This window comes from Penicillium pulvis, assembly GCF_028828015.1.
Source record: "Penicillium pulvis strain IBT 33274 chromosome Unknown contig_23_segment0_segment0, whole genome shotgun sequence".
NCBI lineage: Eukaryota > Fungi > Ascomycota > Eurotiomycetes > Eurotiales > Aspergillaceae > Penicillium > Penicillium pulvis.
In genome coordinates this window covers 669,327-685,344 of record NW_026643075.1, presented here as the reverse complement: position 1 = coordinate 685,344, position 16,018 = coordinate 669,327, and the positions used below count along the sequence as shown (strand labels likewise).

Below are 16,018 nucleotides of genomic sequence, written 5' to 3'. Positions count from 1 at the left end.
AAAAATTGTGATCTAATTCATCTCAGCAAATGTTTAGTTTAATGGAGGGCATGGAACAATCAATAAAATTCTTCAATCAGGTTCGCGTCATTACACAGCCCATGGTGCAGGTATCGTACATGCACGAAACCTGATTATCGCGGATGACCAACCACCTATGAAGTCAATTTTCCTTTGCCGAACCTGGTAGTTGATCCTGAACTCAAATTGCTCCTACATTAAATCACCGAAACCTGATGATTACTTTATATCCCTTTGATATCAAGTTGTACATGTGACGAAGCAATATATTCCTCCGCTTCCCTGCTTTCTCTTGGCGTTTCCGAAATCAGCAATTTCCGCATTATGAATCATCTTCACAGTTCCTATATCTAAAGCTGTGATAAGATTATTGTCCAATTATTTCCACCTGGGTAATGGTTCCACGATTCCCACAATCGTCGGAAGGTCTTCCAGAGTATAGCTCTCGCAGAATCACCTCTATGCCTTCCCAGGGCCCTTACATACCGATTAAAAGAGGGTCATCTGGTTCCGAAATACTCGAAAGCATCGCAAGAGATCAACCGATACCTGTTGAGAACGGTAAAGTCGCGATCCCTCGACAGCGGACTGGCGTTGTGCCTAGGAACCCTGGACGGGTCTCTCGGGCATGCGAATCATGTCGCTTGCGAAAGACAAAATGCAGTGGGGATAACCCAGTTTGCAGGCAATGCCACGACCTAAATGCCACTTGTGTATATCCACTGGCGTTTCGTGAGAGAACGAGACAGTAAGCATTCTTGCACTGTTCATTTGTTGCGTGGTAGATCAGTCCTTGGGTTGGCCCTTACCAACAATCAGCGCAGAGGCTGAATACCTTTTTCTTTAGACAAATCCGCGGTTTGACGCAAAGACTGCGAGCATGTGAGGACTTGCTGAAAGAAGTGGAGAACATTGTTCCTGAACGCATATCTAAGCGCATACAAGCTTTACTAGTAAGAGCCTCTACGCTATTAACATTTCGGTATATTCACGGTATCTAACTTCAACGTCAGAAGCAAGGAGACAGTCACTCAAACAATGCAGCAAAGGAAGCTAATAATGCCATGTCAACAATACACGATGCAGATTCATTCAGCTCACTGTCTGTCGGGTCACTGGAAGCATTGGACAGAATAGAAGATAGCCATATGGCCGATGAGTCGCTACCCACCAGAGACTATGAGAAGAGTTTAGATATGGGCTGGCGGCAACAGAAGCAGAAGGAACCGGATCATGACACCAAGAGCCAATCCGAGGTTCCTGATTCCAGCAAGACTGACCAGTTCGATCGACATGATATGAACTGGCGCCGCGAGGACTCCAGCCATGGAGTGACGAGACGAGTACAGACATATTAAATCCCTCCTCGGCCGGGGCAAATTTTTGTCCCTGGACTGTATGGACACAGACGGCAGCTCAGGCTTGCGAGCATAGACAACCTTACAACCCTTGGAAGTAATAAGCCTTGGGGCAGTACACGCATCAATTCCAAGGTTTGGCACGGGGTGTTTGGAGCAAGTACGATGTACGTATACTATATGAAATCTTTTAAGCCATTTGATTAAGACAGGAAAAATGACTCACCAGGTCATACTCCACACATTTGAAGCCTGACCTAGTTTTACCATTTCCTAGCTACCAATATCACATAATCGTTGTCAATTTATCAATTGCACGATCAGCAAACCTTCCGCGCATAGTGGTAATCTTGTACAGAAAAATGAAAAGCAAAAGCAAGGTACACAGAAAATAAAACAAAGATAAAAGGACACGCCCGGCGGAACCTTGGAGAAATAAAGGGTGAAAAAGAAGAAAAAATAAAAGTAAAGGCAAGGTGGATATGAAGGCCAGGACAGGACACGGCCCTCAATACCAATGAACCACAAGCTGCAGTGCTACTCCCAACCCAAGAGTGACGGGCCGTAGCTAGCTTGTTATCCACGACCTCGATTGTTTTTGCTTTTTTTAAATGGGTATCAGTACACATAGCTCGTGATTAAGATAATCGGCCGTGTGATCATACAGCTGAATTAAAAGAACATGGACGTTAGTCTCGTGCGGTCTGGAGAGACCAAGGGCTCTTGAGCAAAACAACCCATGATCATCCTCTGCGCGTGATTCATCGTTTACTCGTCAGCACCAAAGGTCCAGGACGGCTGGTTGTGACGGTTGGGATTGCGCAGTGACGTCGCGGTGCGAATCGGCTCAGGAGATTGATCATAGTTGTCCCATGAAGACTCCATCATTTTCACCGACTTGAGACGGTCCTCGGGTACAGGGACGTTCTTGTCGTCTTTCTTGGAGACAGCAGGGGAAATATCACCCATCGCCCAATGAACATCAGAGCTCTTCTGTCGGTTGGAGTTATTGCTCAATTGCGACAAGGGCGCCGAGCCCTTAGATTCCTGTTCGCCTTCGTCGAATAGGCGGTTTTCGTACAGACCCTGGCCGCGACTCTGGTAAGAGCTGATAATGCGGCCATCATCTTCTTCGGTGTCCTCGTTCATCTGGAAGTGCACATCCGCGTCGCGACGAGGCTTGTTCACGTGTTGGCGGACCGGGGGTGTTGGTGCACCTGCCTCGTCACTGCAACCGAAGTTACGGTCCTGCTCGCTGAGCCCGACATGGACAGGAGCAGCCTTCTTAGGAGTGGCAACGTCTCCGAAATCCCACTGGGATTGGTTACGCGGCTTTCCACGCTTGGACTCGTCGGTCTTCTCCGGATCGGTGTCGTCCGCACCAATCTCGAAGTGGTTGAATCTCTTAGGATTGCTCTTGTAGGGGGCACGGGTTTGATCCAAATTGATTTCATCCCGGGTCTCCTGAATGTTGCCAACACTGCCCTTGGGCGCTCTCTCGGAAACCTCCAGGTCAGCGTTGTCAGCACCAATCTCGAAATGGTTAAACCTCTTAGGGTTGCTCTTGTATGGGGCACGGTCCTGGTCCAGGTTATCTTCGTCTCGGGGTTTGCGAGCACCAGCCTTGGGCGCAATCACTCTTTCAGCCTTGGAGGGTGTGGGGGGAGCATCCTCGTCAATAAAGATGTCGGACAGGTTGCGCGCAGGGGGTTTCGCAGATGACGGCGCATAAGGGAGGACGGTAGCAGCGGGGGCCTTGCTAGGCGATAGAAGCTCGGACAAGGAGCCAGCTCCATAAGGATCTCTGTGGTGTCGCTTGCCGGGGGAAGATGGTCGTGGAGGGCGTTCATTCTCGTTCGTATCCTTACCGGGCGAGAGGAGGTTGGCAAGGGAGCCGGCGCCGTAGGGGTCCCTGATGTGTCGCTTGCCGGGGGAGCCAGGTCGCGCGGGGGGTTCCTTAAATTCCTCCTGGGATGGAGCCAAAGGCGGCGCGGATTGCGCATTCGCAGCCGATCGCAGCAAACGGATATGCTCAAGGCCGGTGCGGATGGGCCAGTTTCGACTGCGCGCGCCAATCATTTCCACCTCTTTCAAGAGCGAACCCTGGTCCCAATAGATGCGGACCTGTTGAATTTCATGTTGGGCGTTCCAGCGGACGATGTGGAGCTGCAGGAAGCTGCATTAGCACTGCTGCAGGTCATGGGGATCTCGGGGAATTTACCGTGGGAATGGTCACGACGCGGTCGGCCAAGTGGTCCTCACTCAAAGAGGGGAGATAAGCCCCGCCATTCTGGAGGAATTCCAGTGTTGTCTCGATGTCCAACACCAACGAATCAGAAGATTCAATCGCATTGATGATATTCTCTGCCTTTTTCTTGACAATGGAGGATTGGCGCGACAGATGGGTCAGTACCGAATCACTGCCCTCGAATTTGGTGGTTGAAGTGACGTAGATCAACGAGATATTCGCGGCGACCTGGGCGGACCTAGGGTTCGCCAGGAACTTGCTATACTCAGTGTGGAAGTAACTCATGGTCAACCAGTAGCAACCCAAGTGGTTTTCACGACGCAAGGGAAACGAGGAAAGAGAGGTAAAGGAAGGACGGGGGAGGGTATCAGGGGGAAATTGAGACCAGCCGAGGGGGCACCTGGGAGATTACGACTATGTCCTCAAAGGCCGAGACTAAAGGATTGACTGAAGAAAGAATTACACTGCAAGGGACTGCTCCACCCGGTTAGAGAGCCATTGTTTGTTCAGCATCTACGATGTACGCGTCCGAGCAACTAGATGTCCGGGGTACCAGATACCTGGGAAATGATAGGGAGTACCATACTATTGACTGGTATACGGTACCTAGGCGATCGGAATCATCCAGTAAATAAAAGCACGCGCACGGGGAACCAAGAAAAAACACGCCAGTGTTTCACTTGGTCGCGGGAGAGCCCCAGTCGGAGCCACGGTTTTAGGGCCCGCGTCTCTCCGGCAACTCATGCCAGATATAGAGTTCACATGAAATTCCAGTGTTAAATTGGGGCAAATTCTTCTTTATATCTAGGCGTTTGGAGACTGGCATAGTATTCCAAAGTTTAGTTCCTCGGTGGGTAACAGCTTTTGTTCGGTTCAGTTGAAAACAGTGGAGAGAATCTTACTTCAGCTGGTACCTGCAGGTGCCACGCTCAAGTGATCTTTTTGGATTGTTTTCTACTAAAGCCCTCGCTAGGTTAAATTTAACCTGCATGCACAAATAGCATAGTTGCAATGCATGTGTTCGAAACATTGAAGCGCCTATTCGCCAGATCTCGCTTTTTGGTTCTGTGATAGGGATGAACGCCATCTCAAATAGTATAGTCATGTGAAAATGGATGACAGGTAGTGGGTATGTGTGCGGCTCGTATCTCATTACAGGGGCCTGTGAAAGGAGTCATGTAAGCATGTGAATCATTGGAAGAAAAAGAGCCCACTTACCCAAGATAATCCTCCTTAATTGTGCCAATCGCATTGATTGCAGCCACATCTGGCTTCACACCGAGAATCTTGAGTCGCAAACTTGTACCTTTCTCGATCACCTGGTCTGCGTGGTCAGTGTATTGGGGGGGTACGGTGTTAGGCTCCCACTTGATGTCGGAGGGAATGTTCTATGATGCAGGTTAGTCATGGTCTTCAAGATATGGATAAGTCCATACTTTGCGGGCAATGAAGACAGATAAAGGACCGGCCAATGTGAAAATGCCCGTGGGCTTCACGGAGGTGACGATAGCGTCGACCTGATTGTGTTGATGTCAGCAAAAGATTGAAATCGTAAAGCCAGAGCTAGACTCAAGTCTAGGCTGGTTCGGGTCTCAACCTTGTGCACATACAGTCTCTCCTCGGAATGGTTTCCAGATGATTGCGCGATATTTGATTGTGTATTCAGCGTGGCCGCTGGAGGGTATGACTCGGCCCTCGCCAATATCAACCATATCCATCACACAGATCACGAAGTGGTCTCCCGTACACCGACCTTCCTCCTCCTCATTGAGTCGGGTAATAAGGTACTCGCGCATATTGGGTCCGAAGTAAGAAGGGTGCAAGGTGATCACCTTGGCCTCTTCTTTGAGGAAGAACATATTTGCGGAAGCGCGCTTCGCTCAATTTGTCGTCAAGGTAGTGAGGGGGTTCGACGCTTCGCGATTGCGGATCTGAGGAAGGTTCTGTGACACGGCTCGCGAGTAGGTTATGAGGAGGGGTGCTTGGAAAGGTGCTGTGACTTTGCGCAACACAATGCGATGCTTTCAATCGAGGTTAAACGTCGACGAGCCTGCTACCATGACCTGACAATGGTGTAAGAGCAGAGGAAAATATGCGCCTAAAGGCGTGGGCGGGTAGAAATGAGCAGGTGCTGAGTCTGCCGGAGATATGAAGGCAGATCGCAATACTGCGGGCACGCTGGAGCTGCTGACGATTGTCTCGGGGTTCATGGCGGGCAAGTCCAGATCTAACTTGGAGTTGGGTCACGTGATATCTGGATTTAGTTCATTCACTTGGTCAGAACATGCGAAGCCACGCATGATTATCAATTGGATTCTGCTGTTTCTGAGTGCATGGCTGATTTTACCACTATCTTATTCACAGAGTCGTTAAGAGAAAATTATGTTTGTGGTGGGTGCCACGTTCCTGAAGAACCGGGTTTCAACATTTGACGGTTGAAGAAATATATCCTGACAACAAGCAACAAGCAGCCCAGGAAACCATCCACAATATATTGTACAGTAGATGCCTTGCCATAGGATAGCAAACCCAGAACGCCAAAAAGCGACAAAAACCTATGCGCTTATACAAATAGCTAATGTTAGCAATTCTTTCTTCTTTTAGACCTATATACCTACCTAGATCCAAGGCGCATGTCCAGGTGTGCAGTAGGTATTGATCTGGAAGCCAACACTTGAGCTCCATATAAGTTGGCAATATTATGCCACTATAACCAAAAGAATTCTATTAGCTCTAGCCCCTGTGGGTTTTGTCGCTATCCTGTATTGTAGTTCATGTTAAATTTTTGAAGATTGATGTTGTATATAATATGTAACAGCGATTACAAGAAATACAGAAAATTACCACACAAAGCTGCATTTAAACTTTGACAATACCGTACAGAAACAACTCTATCCTCTGGGGCACCTCGGCCCAAGCACATGGCACCACTCAGAGTTCACGTTTAGCTGATGATAGAGCTTCCCCAACATTTCGTTCCCAGCACCCCGCCCTCGAGCAACCTGGCGACCACCCCAGAATGGCGCTGAACTTGGAAAAGCAGTTGCTCTTCGTGAGTCCACTCCGTTCAGAATTATTATTTACCATGATACTGACCGACTTTCTCAGTATGGAGCTTACCACAGCAACCCAGTATGGTATCTTATTCTTGGACAACCGAGCGCGTAGGCTTATAACTATCTAGGTGAACGTGGCAATTCACATCACCTGTGTTCCGATCCTGCTGTTCACCGGTATTGCTCTGGTACGTGTTTCCGCTCTCTGCAAGGCTCCTTCAACGCGACCTCGGTATGACTACGAACTAACACAATATCCACGACCTGAACAGGGTTGCAACAGCCCACCGCTTTTCAACGTTCCGGACTTCCTGAGTGTCGAATACCTTCCCCCGAACCTTGGCACCATTGCTGCCTTTATTTACTCGATATTCTATGTTCTTCTCGAACCGGTCGCAGGCGGCCTGATCGCACCGCTAGTGATCGGCTCCGCAGCATGCGGAAACTACCTCCTCGGAAGCTACGGAATGATCGTGAACTACTATGCGGTGGGTATTCATATCGTGTCATGGCTAGCACAATTCGTGGGACACGGTAAGTTCGAGGGACGGGCTCCGGCGTTGCTGGATAATTTGGTCCAGGCGCTGCTGCTAGCACCACTCTTTGTGTGGATGGAGATTCTGTTCTTTTTCGGGTATCGGCGGGAGCTGAAGCAGCGGATGGATAAGAATGTGGAAGTTGAGATCGAAAAGTTCCGCAAGGAGAAAGAGCAGAAGAAGGGCAAGGAAGCGAAGTAAGGTCATGGATCGTTTGCTTTGCTTGGGAAGCAGTCGGGTGTGAGGTTTGATTGGTTTCGGGGCCAAGGTTCAATGGGAAACCATGCCCATAAGGAGTGCCATCTCACACTACGGATTATGCAAATCTAATGATATCTGGATATCTTGTGCTTGCATGTAAATGGAAATTGTGGAAGGTTGATGTCATTTCGGAAGGGGATATAATGTTAGCTATGCCCGAGTGGAAGAGGTGGTAACTCCCCATATAGACATGTCTTTTGTGACTATGGTAATAGTCTCAACCCTTGGCGACAGTGCATATATACAGTGCACATTTATACTGGATATAAAGCTGTACACACTGTTTACTTACTCCAGGAAGTTCACCCCATACTATTTACTATCCGGTTGCCGTGACGAAACACATTACCTAAGCCACACACCTGACCAAGGATTCCGGCGACCCGAAGAGAAAAAAACGGGTAGCGGCTGGCCCGTTCTCGGAGCACCTCGCACAGTGCCATTCTGGTCGATTTTTGGTGGGAAAATTTAGAGTCGTATGAAAGGGAAGGAAATATAAAATCTTTCGGAATTAAAAGTAAAAAAATGGGAAGCTATAGTTCGTAACCAAGCCATGATTTCGGCGGAAAGAACAGCGTGGAGGTACACTAGGGCCACTTCGGAGGGACTTAGCCCCTTAAAACGGTTTAGCGCGAGACCTGAGAATCCAATCCTCCCGACAAAGCTCTCCCTTCCCACCCGTCCACAACCTCTTCTCTCCTCTCCGAACTCCTCTCCCCAATTACATCCTCCCTCTCAGAGAATTTATCCTCACACCCTCTGAACCCCTTTCATAATGTTCAGGAACGCTCTGCGGCAGTCCAGCCGCTCGGTTGCGGCCGTCCAGGCCACTGGCCGCATCGCCTCGGTGAGTCCATCCCGTCCTGGCCATCCTCGTCCATCGCCTTGTCCGGCCTTTTCCATCTCGAATTCGAGCTCGATTGGTCCTCGGATCCCTATCCTACCCTGCGCCCATCCATTGAGGATACTTCGATCACTCTAGCACCCCCGAGCTCGTCGTTAACAAAGTTTTCGCCATGTTATAGGTTCGCGCGGCTGTCCCCGGCCCCATTGCCGGTGCCTCCAAGCAGGTCCGCTCTTACGCCTCTGAGGCTAAGGCCACCCCTACCGAGGTTTCTTCCATTCTGGAGCAGCGCATCCGTGGTGTTCAGGAGGAGGCTGGTCTCGCCGAGACCGGTCGTGTTCTGTCCGTCGGGTACGTCAATTCCGCCCAGGGCGGGTAAAGGGTCGTGAGGGAGAAAAATTCGGTCACCGGATACAACTTCGCCAGACGCGCCCACGCCTACCACCAAAACAATTCGAATCGAAACAGAAACTAACCATGTATCAAATAGTGATGGTATCGCCCGTGTCCACGGTATGACCAACGTCCAGGCTGAGGAGCTTGTTGAGTACGTGACCCCCTGTTACCCGAAAAGTCTTGGCATTATCAACTTTCAAAAACTAACAATTCTTTCAGGTTCGCTTCCGGCGTCAAGGGTATGTGCATGAACTTGGAGGCCGGCCAGGTCGGTGTCGTGCTTTTCGGTTCCGACCGTCTCGTCAAGGAGGGTGAGACTGTCAAGCGTACCGGTGAGATTGTGAGTTGTCCTCTCCTGGGTCTAATTTTGATATTGGATCTTCAGCCTCCTTTTTATCTCCACCACTTCCTAACACAAATCCTAGGTTGACGTTCCCGCCGGTCCCGAGCTGCTCGGCCGTGTCGTCGACGCTCTTGGTAACCCCATTGACGGCAAGGGTCCCATCAACGCCACTGAGAAGCGCCGTGCTCAGCTCAAGGCCCCCGGTATTCTTCCCCGTCAGTCCGTCAACGAGCCCGTGCAGACTGGTATGAAGTGTGTCGACTCCATGGTGCCCATTGGCCGTGGTCAGCGTGAGTTGATCATTGGTGACCGTCAGACCGGTAAGACTGCCGTCGCTCTCGACACCATGCTCAACCAGAAGCGTTGGAACGACGCCGGCAAGGAGTCTGAGAAGCTTTACTGTATCTACGTTGCCGTTGGTCAGAAGCGTTCCACCGTCGCTCAGCTCGTCAAGACCCTTGAGGAGAACGACGCCATGAAGTACTCCGTTGTTGTTGCTGCTACCGCCTCCGAGGCCGCCCCCCTGCAGTACATCGCTCCCTTCACTGGTTGTGCCATGGGTGAGTGGTTCCGTGACAACGGCCGCCACGCCGTCATCATCTACGACGATTTGTCCAAGCAGGCCGTTGCCTACCGTCAGATGTCCCTGCTTCTGCGTCGTCCCCCTGGACGTGAGGCCTACCCCGGTGACGTTTTCTACCTCCACTCTCGTCTGCTCGAGCGTGCCGCCAAGATGAACAAGACCCACGGTGCTGGTTCCTTGACTGCCCTGCCCATCATTGAGACCCAGGGTGGTGACGTTTCTGCTTACATTCCCACCAACGTCATTTCCATTACTGACGGCCAGATCTTCTTGGAGGCTGAGCTGTTCTACAAGGGTATCCGTCCCGCCATTAACGTCGGTCTGTCCGTCTCCCGTGTCGGTTCCGCTGCCCAGGTCAAGGCCATGAAGCAGGTCGCCGGTTCCCTGAAGCTTTTCCTTGCTCAGTACCGTGAGGTCGCTGCCTTCGCCCAGTTCGGTTCCGATCTTGATGCCTCCACCAAGCAGACCCTTGCCCGTGGTGAGCGTCTCACTGAGCTGCTCAAGCAGAAGCAGTACTCCCCCATGGCCGTTTCCGACATGGTTCCCCTTATCTTCGCCGGTGTCAACGGTTTCCTTGACCAGATCCCCGTCGGCAAGATTCTCCAATGGGAGTCCGACATCCTTGCTCACCTCAAGAGCAACCACCCCGAGATCCAGCAGACCATCGACCAGGAGGGCCAGGTCTCCAAGGAGCTTGAGGCCAAGCTCAAGGAGGTCATCGGTGCCTTCAACAAGTCTTTCAACGCATAGGTGAGCTAAGAAAACAACTTTGAGGGGTCCATGGTGATCGTTCTGTTTTCCTGACTCTTTCTATGTGTATAGACAAGATAGCTTGTACAATTTTGAGGCCATAATTTCGTTCTGTTCCTCTCGGTCCTTGACGTCCCACGGCGAATTTCGGTTTCAAGCCCTGGATGTAGCGATGTAAGGCTGTTTTCTTCTGTCTCTACTGGTTCTACTGGTCCGGGGTAGGAATCACGTTTCGCTGTGAGATACTTTGGGCTGACCGGGGCAGCCTGATCTTTGACCTTCCAAAATGTGATTATATCCTGTACGTTTAGATTTTTTCCGCGCATCGGGGGGCGCGTGATGGGAGGACACCAAATTAACTTCCGTCTGGTCTCCATGTGTCTCTCCATGTTGGATCCGCAATTCATTTTTCTTTTGTTCTATTTATTGCGTAAAATTTCTCGTAAGCTGTAAACCCGCTCTGCATTCAGTGGTCCTTCACCCGGGTAGCAGATCAGTGACATCTGTTTTGCCAAGTATAAGAAGTTATGCCCACTTATATTTTATTCTCATGAAAGTGCCGTCTCTCCAGCAACCCAGGATCCACCATTATAGCCCACCTATTGGCCGTAACAATCTTCATAATCATCTGGCAAGCCTGTTAGCCTGAAATTCAAGTCCCGGTACAAGCGGTCTCGGCAAGTGAGACCGAAAACGGCACCCGATCTCTTATCGATAAGCGAACAATCTTTTTCCCTCGAGTCAAGTCCCCCGCGCGTTCTATATATCCCAATACCTGTTGCCCAGAGTATCAATTATCGTCATGTCGGCTCCTACAGACACTGCGCCTGCCTCATGCAAGGTTATGCTTTCCAAGCACGTGGCCAATCGCTTGATCAGCGAGGTCCAGGAAGGCGTCAAGACTCTTGAGAAGCCGCCGCACCTGGTCGGATTCTTGGCGAACAATGACCCCGCGGCACTGATGTATGCGCAATGGACGCAGAAGACTTGTGAAGAGAAGTGAGTTCAATTCCCCGACGGCGTGCTTTCTGTGGCGTTTTCAGTGGCTTCAGTTTGTTGGTGGGGTTAGCGGGTATGATTCATACTTGCCCCTCGTCGCGCAGAGAAGAAAGCACCATACTCTCCAAACAGAAAAGCCAGACACCTAACATGGCTATAAAATTAATTGGCATGATACAATAAACTAATTCAACATAGTGGATTCAAGTACACTCTTCGCGAAGTTAGCCGCGACGATATCGAGGAACAAATTATTGGTGCCAACACCGACTCCGACGTTGACGGCATCATTGTCTACTACCCCATTTTCAACAACCGCCAGGACCAATACCTGCAGCAAATAGTTGATGTCTCCAAAGATGTCGAGGGTCTCAGCCACCGCTACATTTTCAACATGTACCAGAACATCCGCTTCTTGGACCCGGAAACCAAGCGCCAGAAGTGCATCCTGCCCTGCACGCCGTTGGCCAACATTAAGATTCTTGAGTACCTGAACATCTACAACACCATCCTGCCCTACGGAAACAGACTTTTCGGTCACACTATTTGCGTTGTGAACCGATCCGAGGTCGTGGGACGTCCTCTTGCTGCGTTGTTGGCCAACGACGGAGCTTGTGTGTACAGTGTTGATATCACTGGTGTGCAGAAGTTCACTCGTGGTGAGGGATTGCAGAAGCACCGACATGAGATCGTTGACCTCGAGGGTGCGACAATGAAGGATGTTGTCCCCCTGTGTGACGTTGTTATTTCTGGTGTGCCGGGTGAGAAGTTCAAGTTCGACACCAGCTTGCTCCGTGACGGTGCTGTCTGTGTCAACTTCTCCAGTGAGAAGGTGAGTTATTCTTTCAATTTTGGGAGTTGATTTTGAAATTTACTAAGATTATGTTGTATAGAACTTCGGCCCTGAGGTTAAGGAGAAGGCCTCCCTCTACGTTCCCTCCATTGGCAAGGTGACCATTGTCGTCCTGCTGCGCAACTTGTTGGTGAGTTCAATTCCTAATCTACTTAGATTGAAGAAACCTTGTAGAGAATGTCAATTAACTTCTATCACAGAGACTCATCCAGAACCGCCGGGTAGATGATGTTAAGCCTGCTGCTGCCACAGAGCGCCCTGGCACTCTTGAGGCTGAGGTTGTTGTATAGGAACAGCATTTGATTTTTTCTCAAAAATGATGGATGATTACCGGCCCTATGTGGAAAATTCTTGATATAGATTTGTTTTAGCCGAATGAATATATGTATGTTCTTACTTTACTTTCCGGATCGTTTCTAAGGTTCGTTATGTCTTCTTGTACACTGTCTCGAGAATTGATAATTATCGGCCAATGCAGGAAGCCCGCAGTACCAGATGATCGTAGATTCCAATATATTGGTGATATGCTCACTAAAGATATGCTCAATGCACCCTGCCACAAGTTCCCGAGATCAAAGCCATCATTTTAAAACGAACATGAAACAGTGCTCTTGATGTTTTCTTTGAACATCAACTGGAGCAAGCTCTATCGTCCCGAATCACCAGCGTTCTTCTTCTCACTCTCCTTCGCCGCAAGTCTTAGTACATCAACCTCACTCGCCAACCAGCGTCGGAACGGCTCCGGATGAAAAACGCCGTCAGTCGAGAACCATGTTGTAAAAGGAGCTACGATGCGCTTGTCCTGTAGGACCTTGCCAGCAGGGGACTTGTATTGGATGTGGAGTTTGTAGGGAACGGAGTTCTTAATAACAGACGAGGAGATAGATATCTGTAAATTGACTCTGTTAGTTTCAAGCATACATGTAGGATATTACTGCTCAGTTGTTTTAACTTACGGTCTCTCCAGTCTTTCGCTTTCCGCGAAATACCTCTCCAGCCTCCACGGCCCAAACCCAATATGTCAGGGCGGTGTTAAGAATGAAGTACGAGCATACGGCGACAATGACCCATGTCGATGTGGCGGCCTCCCAGCCTAGCTTGCGGTCTGCGTAAAAGGTAAATGCCGAGATTGCGACGGCGCTGTAGCCCAGCGCGAAGCGGACGTTGGTCTTGGTGTGGTCTGGGGTGAAGGTGTAGGGCGCGGGGAGGTTGGTCAAGTAGGGAACTAGGGCGTCATCGCTAGTGGATTTGAGGTCTGAAAGCAGATTTATGTTAGTTCATCCCAAGGAATTGCGAATATATCTTGCCCCGAGCAAACAAGGGTCCTGTGGCACGTAAGTTGGGGTAGGTAGATCTGGAGAGACGAACCGTTGGTGGAATAAATAGGCACCTTGGTAGTCGCCATGGCTGCAGTTCAGAGGAATTGATAGAATGGTACAGTCGTATCTCTTAGACTTATAGCCAGAAAAAAGTTGCAGACAAGGTGTTTCGTGGTGTTGATGGCCGGTGTTTATCGCAAGGACACAGTTGCGGGTTGGAGAGAGCTGGAGCTCGCGCGGGCCAATGATAGCCGCTGCCGCGAACCTCGACCACTTCAGTCCAACATCCCCTTCACCTCCCCCACACCAGCAAATCAACCGCCACGGGAATCCTCGCTGGGAGTCATTCGTGCAGCACTCTCAAGTTAAATTGCTCTGGCCTTTGAATCTGTTCATCATGGCCTTCCAAGGAGCTGAGCAGACCATCCTTCGGGATCCGGCGCTTTTGTGAGAAGCCATTTCGATGGACGCGGAGATACCTAAACTAACGGTTGTTTCAATAGCTATTGGATTTTATTCCCGATTTCAGTGGTCATGGTATGGGCAACACCATTCATCCGCTATACATACTCGATTCTAATTCATCGCACGAATAGATCCTCACCGGAATCCTGCGCCACTACGCAACGGTCCTAATGAACACCCCCCCGAAGTCCCCCGCCACCCTCGCTGCATCGCGCGAGCGCCATGCTCTTCTCCGTGGTGTTAACCTGCGCAACTATGCTTGCGCTGTTCTGGACCGTGAATCCTTCGAGATGCGCAAGAACTACCTGATCACTGGGTTCCGCAACGGCTCGTTTCTCAAGGACCCTAACAACCGGGGACAGCCTCCTGCCAACCCTATGACAGACCCAGCTGGCATGGAGCAGATGATGGGCATGCTGAAGGGAAACATGATGATGATGATTCCCCAGACGCTGATCATGAGCTGGATCAATGCGTTCTTTTCTGGATTTGTGATCTGTAGGTGTCCAGCGAGGAGATCAATAATTGTTCATTATTAACAGTCTCTAACAGTGAAATTGCCTTTCCCTTTGACTATTCGCTTCAAGTCGATGCTCCAGTCTGGTGTTATGACTCGCGACCTCGATGTGCAATGGGTTTCTAGTTTGTCATGGTACTTCCTCAACCTGATGGGTCTTCAGTCAGTCTTTGGATTCATCTTGGGCAGTGATAATGGTAAGTGATGATGGCTTTGCCAGAAAATGGGACAGTGACTGATGTTTTTTACAGCTGCCAACCAGATGGCTCAACAAATGGGCATGGCTAACCCTGCTGCCATGATGAACCCGATGCAGCCTGGCCAGGACCCCGATAAGCTGTTTTTGAGCGAGGCCGAAAACCTGGAGGTTATGGAGTACTTCTCCATTTTGAATGGAATAGAGGAGCGAGTCTTGCTCAACTATGCTCCCGAGGTGAATTAGATTGGATTAATTGGCGGGAGATAGGTGTCCATGTACGGTATATACAAAAGGGCAGTTGGCTCTGAATAGATCATGTTCACAAACCTTACTGTCTACAAAGGGCATTTACGAAAGCTGCATATCTTGTTATAACCCAGGCTTATCCATGGGACTTTCCATTATCATTAAACGTCCTAAGCAATTCATTATGTCGTAACGACGTTGAGAATCAACGATAATTGATCACGCTGTTCAACACCCAGACCTCTCCGTTGGGCACTTTCTCCGCAATACTGTCTACCTCGATATTGCCAGGTTGTATCTAGTATCAGTCAGTCATCAAAAGGTTCACAACAGAGAAAGTACACCTCAAACTCACAAATATTTTATCTCCCTCTCTTGTCCACTTGAGCTTCTCTCCTCTCAGCGATTCCACCTCCTCTCCTTCTTTCCAAGGGCTAACAGGAACGAGATGGGCTTCGACAAATCGTTCCAAGTTTCGCTTCGCGCGATCCTGCCCATCTTGCCCTTCATAAGCATTGACGTCCCCATACTTCGCATAATCCTCTGGGTCTTCCCACGGTTTACGGGGCAATGCCTGAACAGCACTATTCCGTGGTGCCAACACGGTGACATTCTTCGAGGAATCATTCAAACGAGAGGCGATGGGGTCAAAATCGCGGGTCAGCTGAGCGAAAATATTGATTCCCTTGGTTTTGGGTAGGACATCAGCGATCATAGGTGAATCTGCTTCTGGACCTGTTTCGGAGCCAACAGGCTGCGGCTTACTGAAGCCTGGGATGAATTTATCCATGATAGGATGTTGATTTTGTGATAGACCTAGGCGGGCTTCTCGGAGAGTGTTCGGGATGGAAAGTCCTAGAACTGCAGCTAAAGACCCTAAAGAAATCCACAGCAGAAATAAGGATGTGATTTGAGTGAAGAGTCTCATCTTGGTTGAGCTGGGAAGTGGGATGTACATTGTAGTACAGCTTCAGCCCATGACGCAAGAGAGCACGTGATGCAGATAAGTAATGTATACCACGTG

The 16,018-nt window shown here is 49.8% G+C and overlaps 9 protein-coding genes across 9 annotated transcripts; 5 read left to right on the top strand and 4 right to left on the bottom strand.

Moving 5' to 3' along the window:
- Window positions 1-1,085: 1,085 nt before the first annotated feature.
- On the top strand, window positions 1,086-1,379 carry N7503_004530 (uncharacterized protein; the record flags this gene model as incomplete). The annotated part of the gene is made up of 1 exon (XM_057064077.1): window positions 1,086-1,379. One exon carries the CDS (start codon window positions 1,086-1,088, stop codon window positions 1,377-1,379), a length of 294 nt encoding a protein of 97 aa, XP_056921820.1.
- A 768-nt stretch (window positions 1,380-2,147) lies between these two features.
- On the bottom strand, window positions 2,148-3,912 carry N7503_004529 (uncharacterized protein; the record flags this gene model as incomplete). Its single annotated transcript, XM_057064076.1, has 2 exons — window positions 2,148-3,545; window positions 3,601-3,912. 2 exons carry the CDS (start codon window positions 3,910-3,912, stop codon window positions 2,148-2,150), a joined length of 1,710 nt encoding a protein of 569 aa, XP_056921819.1.
- An 867-nt stretch (window positions 3,913-4,779) lies between these two features.
- Window positions 4,780-5,486, bottom strand: N7503_004528 (DNA-directed RNA polymerase II subunit RPB7; the record flags this gene model as incomplete). Its single annotated transcript, XM_057064075.1, has 4 exons — window positions 4,780-4,789; window positions 4,846-5,015; window positions 5,064-5,144; window positions 5,238-5,486. 4 exons carry the CDS (start codon window positions 5,484-5,486, stop codon window positions 4,780-4,782), a joined length of 510 nt encoding a protein of 169 aa, XP_056921818.1.
- A 1,160-nt stretch (window positions 5,487-6,646) lies between these two features.
- Window positions 6,647-7,420, top strand: N7503_004527 (2-hydroxy-palmitic acid dioxygenase MPO1; the record flags this gene model as incomplete). The annotated part of the gene is made up of 4 exons (XM_057064074.1): window positions 6,647-6,679; window positions 6,736-6,759; window positions 6,812-6,871; window positions 6,956-7,420. The coding sequence occupies 4 exons, from the start codon at window positions 6,647-6,649 to the stop codon at window positions 7,418-7,420; spliced, it is 582 nt and encodes a 193-aa protein (XP_056921817.1).
- Window positions 7,421-8,255: 835 nt separating this feature from the next.
- Window positions 8,256-10,396, top strand: N7503_004526 (F1F0 ATP synthase subunit alpha; the record flags this gene model as incomplete). The annotated part of the gene is made up of 5 exons (XM_057064073.1): window positions 8,256-8,327; window positions 8,506-8,675; window positions 8,815-8,871; window positions 8,940-9,060; window positions 9,146-10,396. 5 exons carry the CDS (start codon window positions 8,256-8,258, stop codon window positions 10,394-10,396), a joined length of 1,671 nt encoding a protein of 556 aa, XP_056921816.1.
- An 802-nt stretch (window positions 10,397-11,198) lies between these two features.
- Window positions 11,199-12,538, top strand: N7503_004525 (methylenetetrahydrofolate dehydrogenase (NAD(+)); the record flags this gene model as incomplete). Its single annotated transcript, XM_057064072.1, has 4 exons — window positions 11,199-11,395; window positions 11,594-12,227; window positions 12,289-12,378; window positions 12,449-12,538. The coding sequence occupies 4 exons, from the start codon at window positions 11,199-11,201 to the stop codon at window positions 12,536-12,538; spliced, it is 1,011 nt and encodes a 336-aa protein (XP_056921815.1).
- Window positions 12,539-12,894: 356 nt separating this feature from the next.
- Window positions 12,895-13,653, bottom strand: N7503_004524 (signal peptidase complex subunit 2; the record flags this gene model as incomplete). The annotated part of the gene is made up of 3 exons (XM_057064071.1): window positions 12,895-13,137; window positions 13,205-13,503; window positions 13,617-13,653. The coding sequence occupies 3 exons, from the start codon at window positions 13,651-13,653 to the stop codon at window positions 12,895-12,897; spliced, it is 579 nt and encodes a 192-aa protein (XP_056921814.1).
- A 268-nt stretch (window positions 13,654-13,921) lies between these two features.
- Window positions 13,922-15,080, top strand: N7503_004523 (ER membrane complex subunit EMC3). Its single transcript, XM_057064070.1, has 5 exons — window positions 13,922-14,014; window positions 14,071-14,104; window positions 14,164-14,530; window positions 14,585-14,746; window positions 14,801-15,080. Exons 1-5 carry the CDS (start codon window positions 13,965-13,967, stop codon window positions 14,989-14,991), a joined length of 804 nt encoding a protein of 267 aa, XP_056921813.1. The 5' UTR covers window positions 13,922-13,964; the 3' UTR covers window positions 14,992-15,080.
- Window positions 15,081-15,164: 84 nt separating this feature from the next.
- On the bottom strand, window positions 15,165-15,961 carry N7503_004522 (uncharacterized protein; the record flags this gene model as incomplete). Its single annotated transcript, XM_057064069.1, has 2 exons — window positions 15,165-15,292; window positions 15,350-15,961. Coding segments are annotated over 2 exons (705 nt in total), but the record flags the coding sequence as incomplete, so codon positions are not given.
- Between the last annotated feature and the right edge of the window lie 57 nt (window positions 15,962-16,018).

What these genes read in the sequence shown, in the direction of transcription:
- N7503_004523 (XM_057064070.1), top strand. Translation starts at nt 13,965, where the DNA reads ATGGCCTTCCAAGGAGCTGAGCAGACCATCCTTCGGGATCCGGCGCTT. An exon ending in TCCCGATTTCAGTGGTCATG is followed by an intron (nt 14,105 to 14,163) that starts GTATGGGCAACA and finishes TCGCACGAATAG; the next exon opens with ATCCTCACCGGAATCCTGCG. An exon ending in CATCTTGGGCAGTGATAATG is followed by an intron (nt 14,747 to 14,800) that starts GTAAGTGATGAT and finishes TGTTTTTTACAG; the next exon opens with CTGCCAACCAGATGGCTCAA.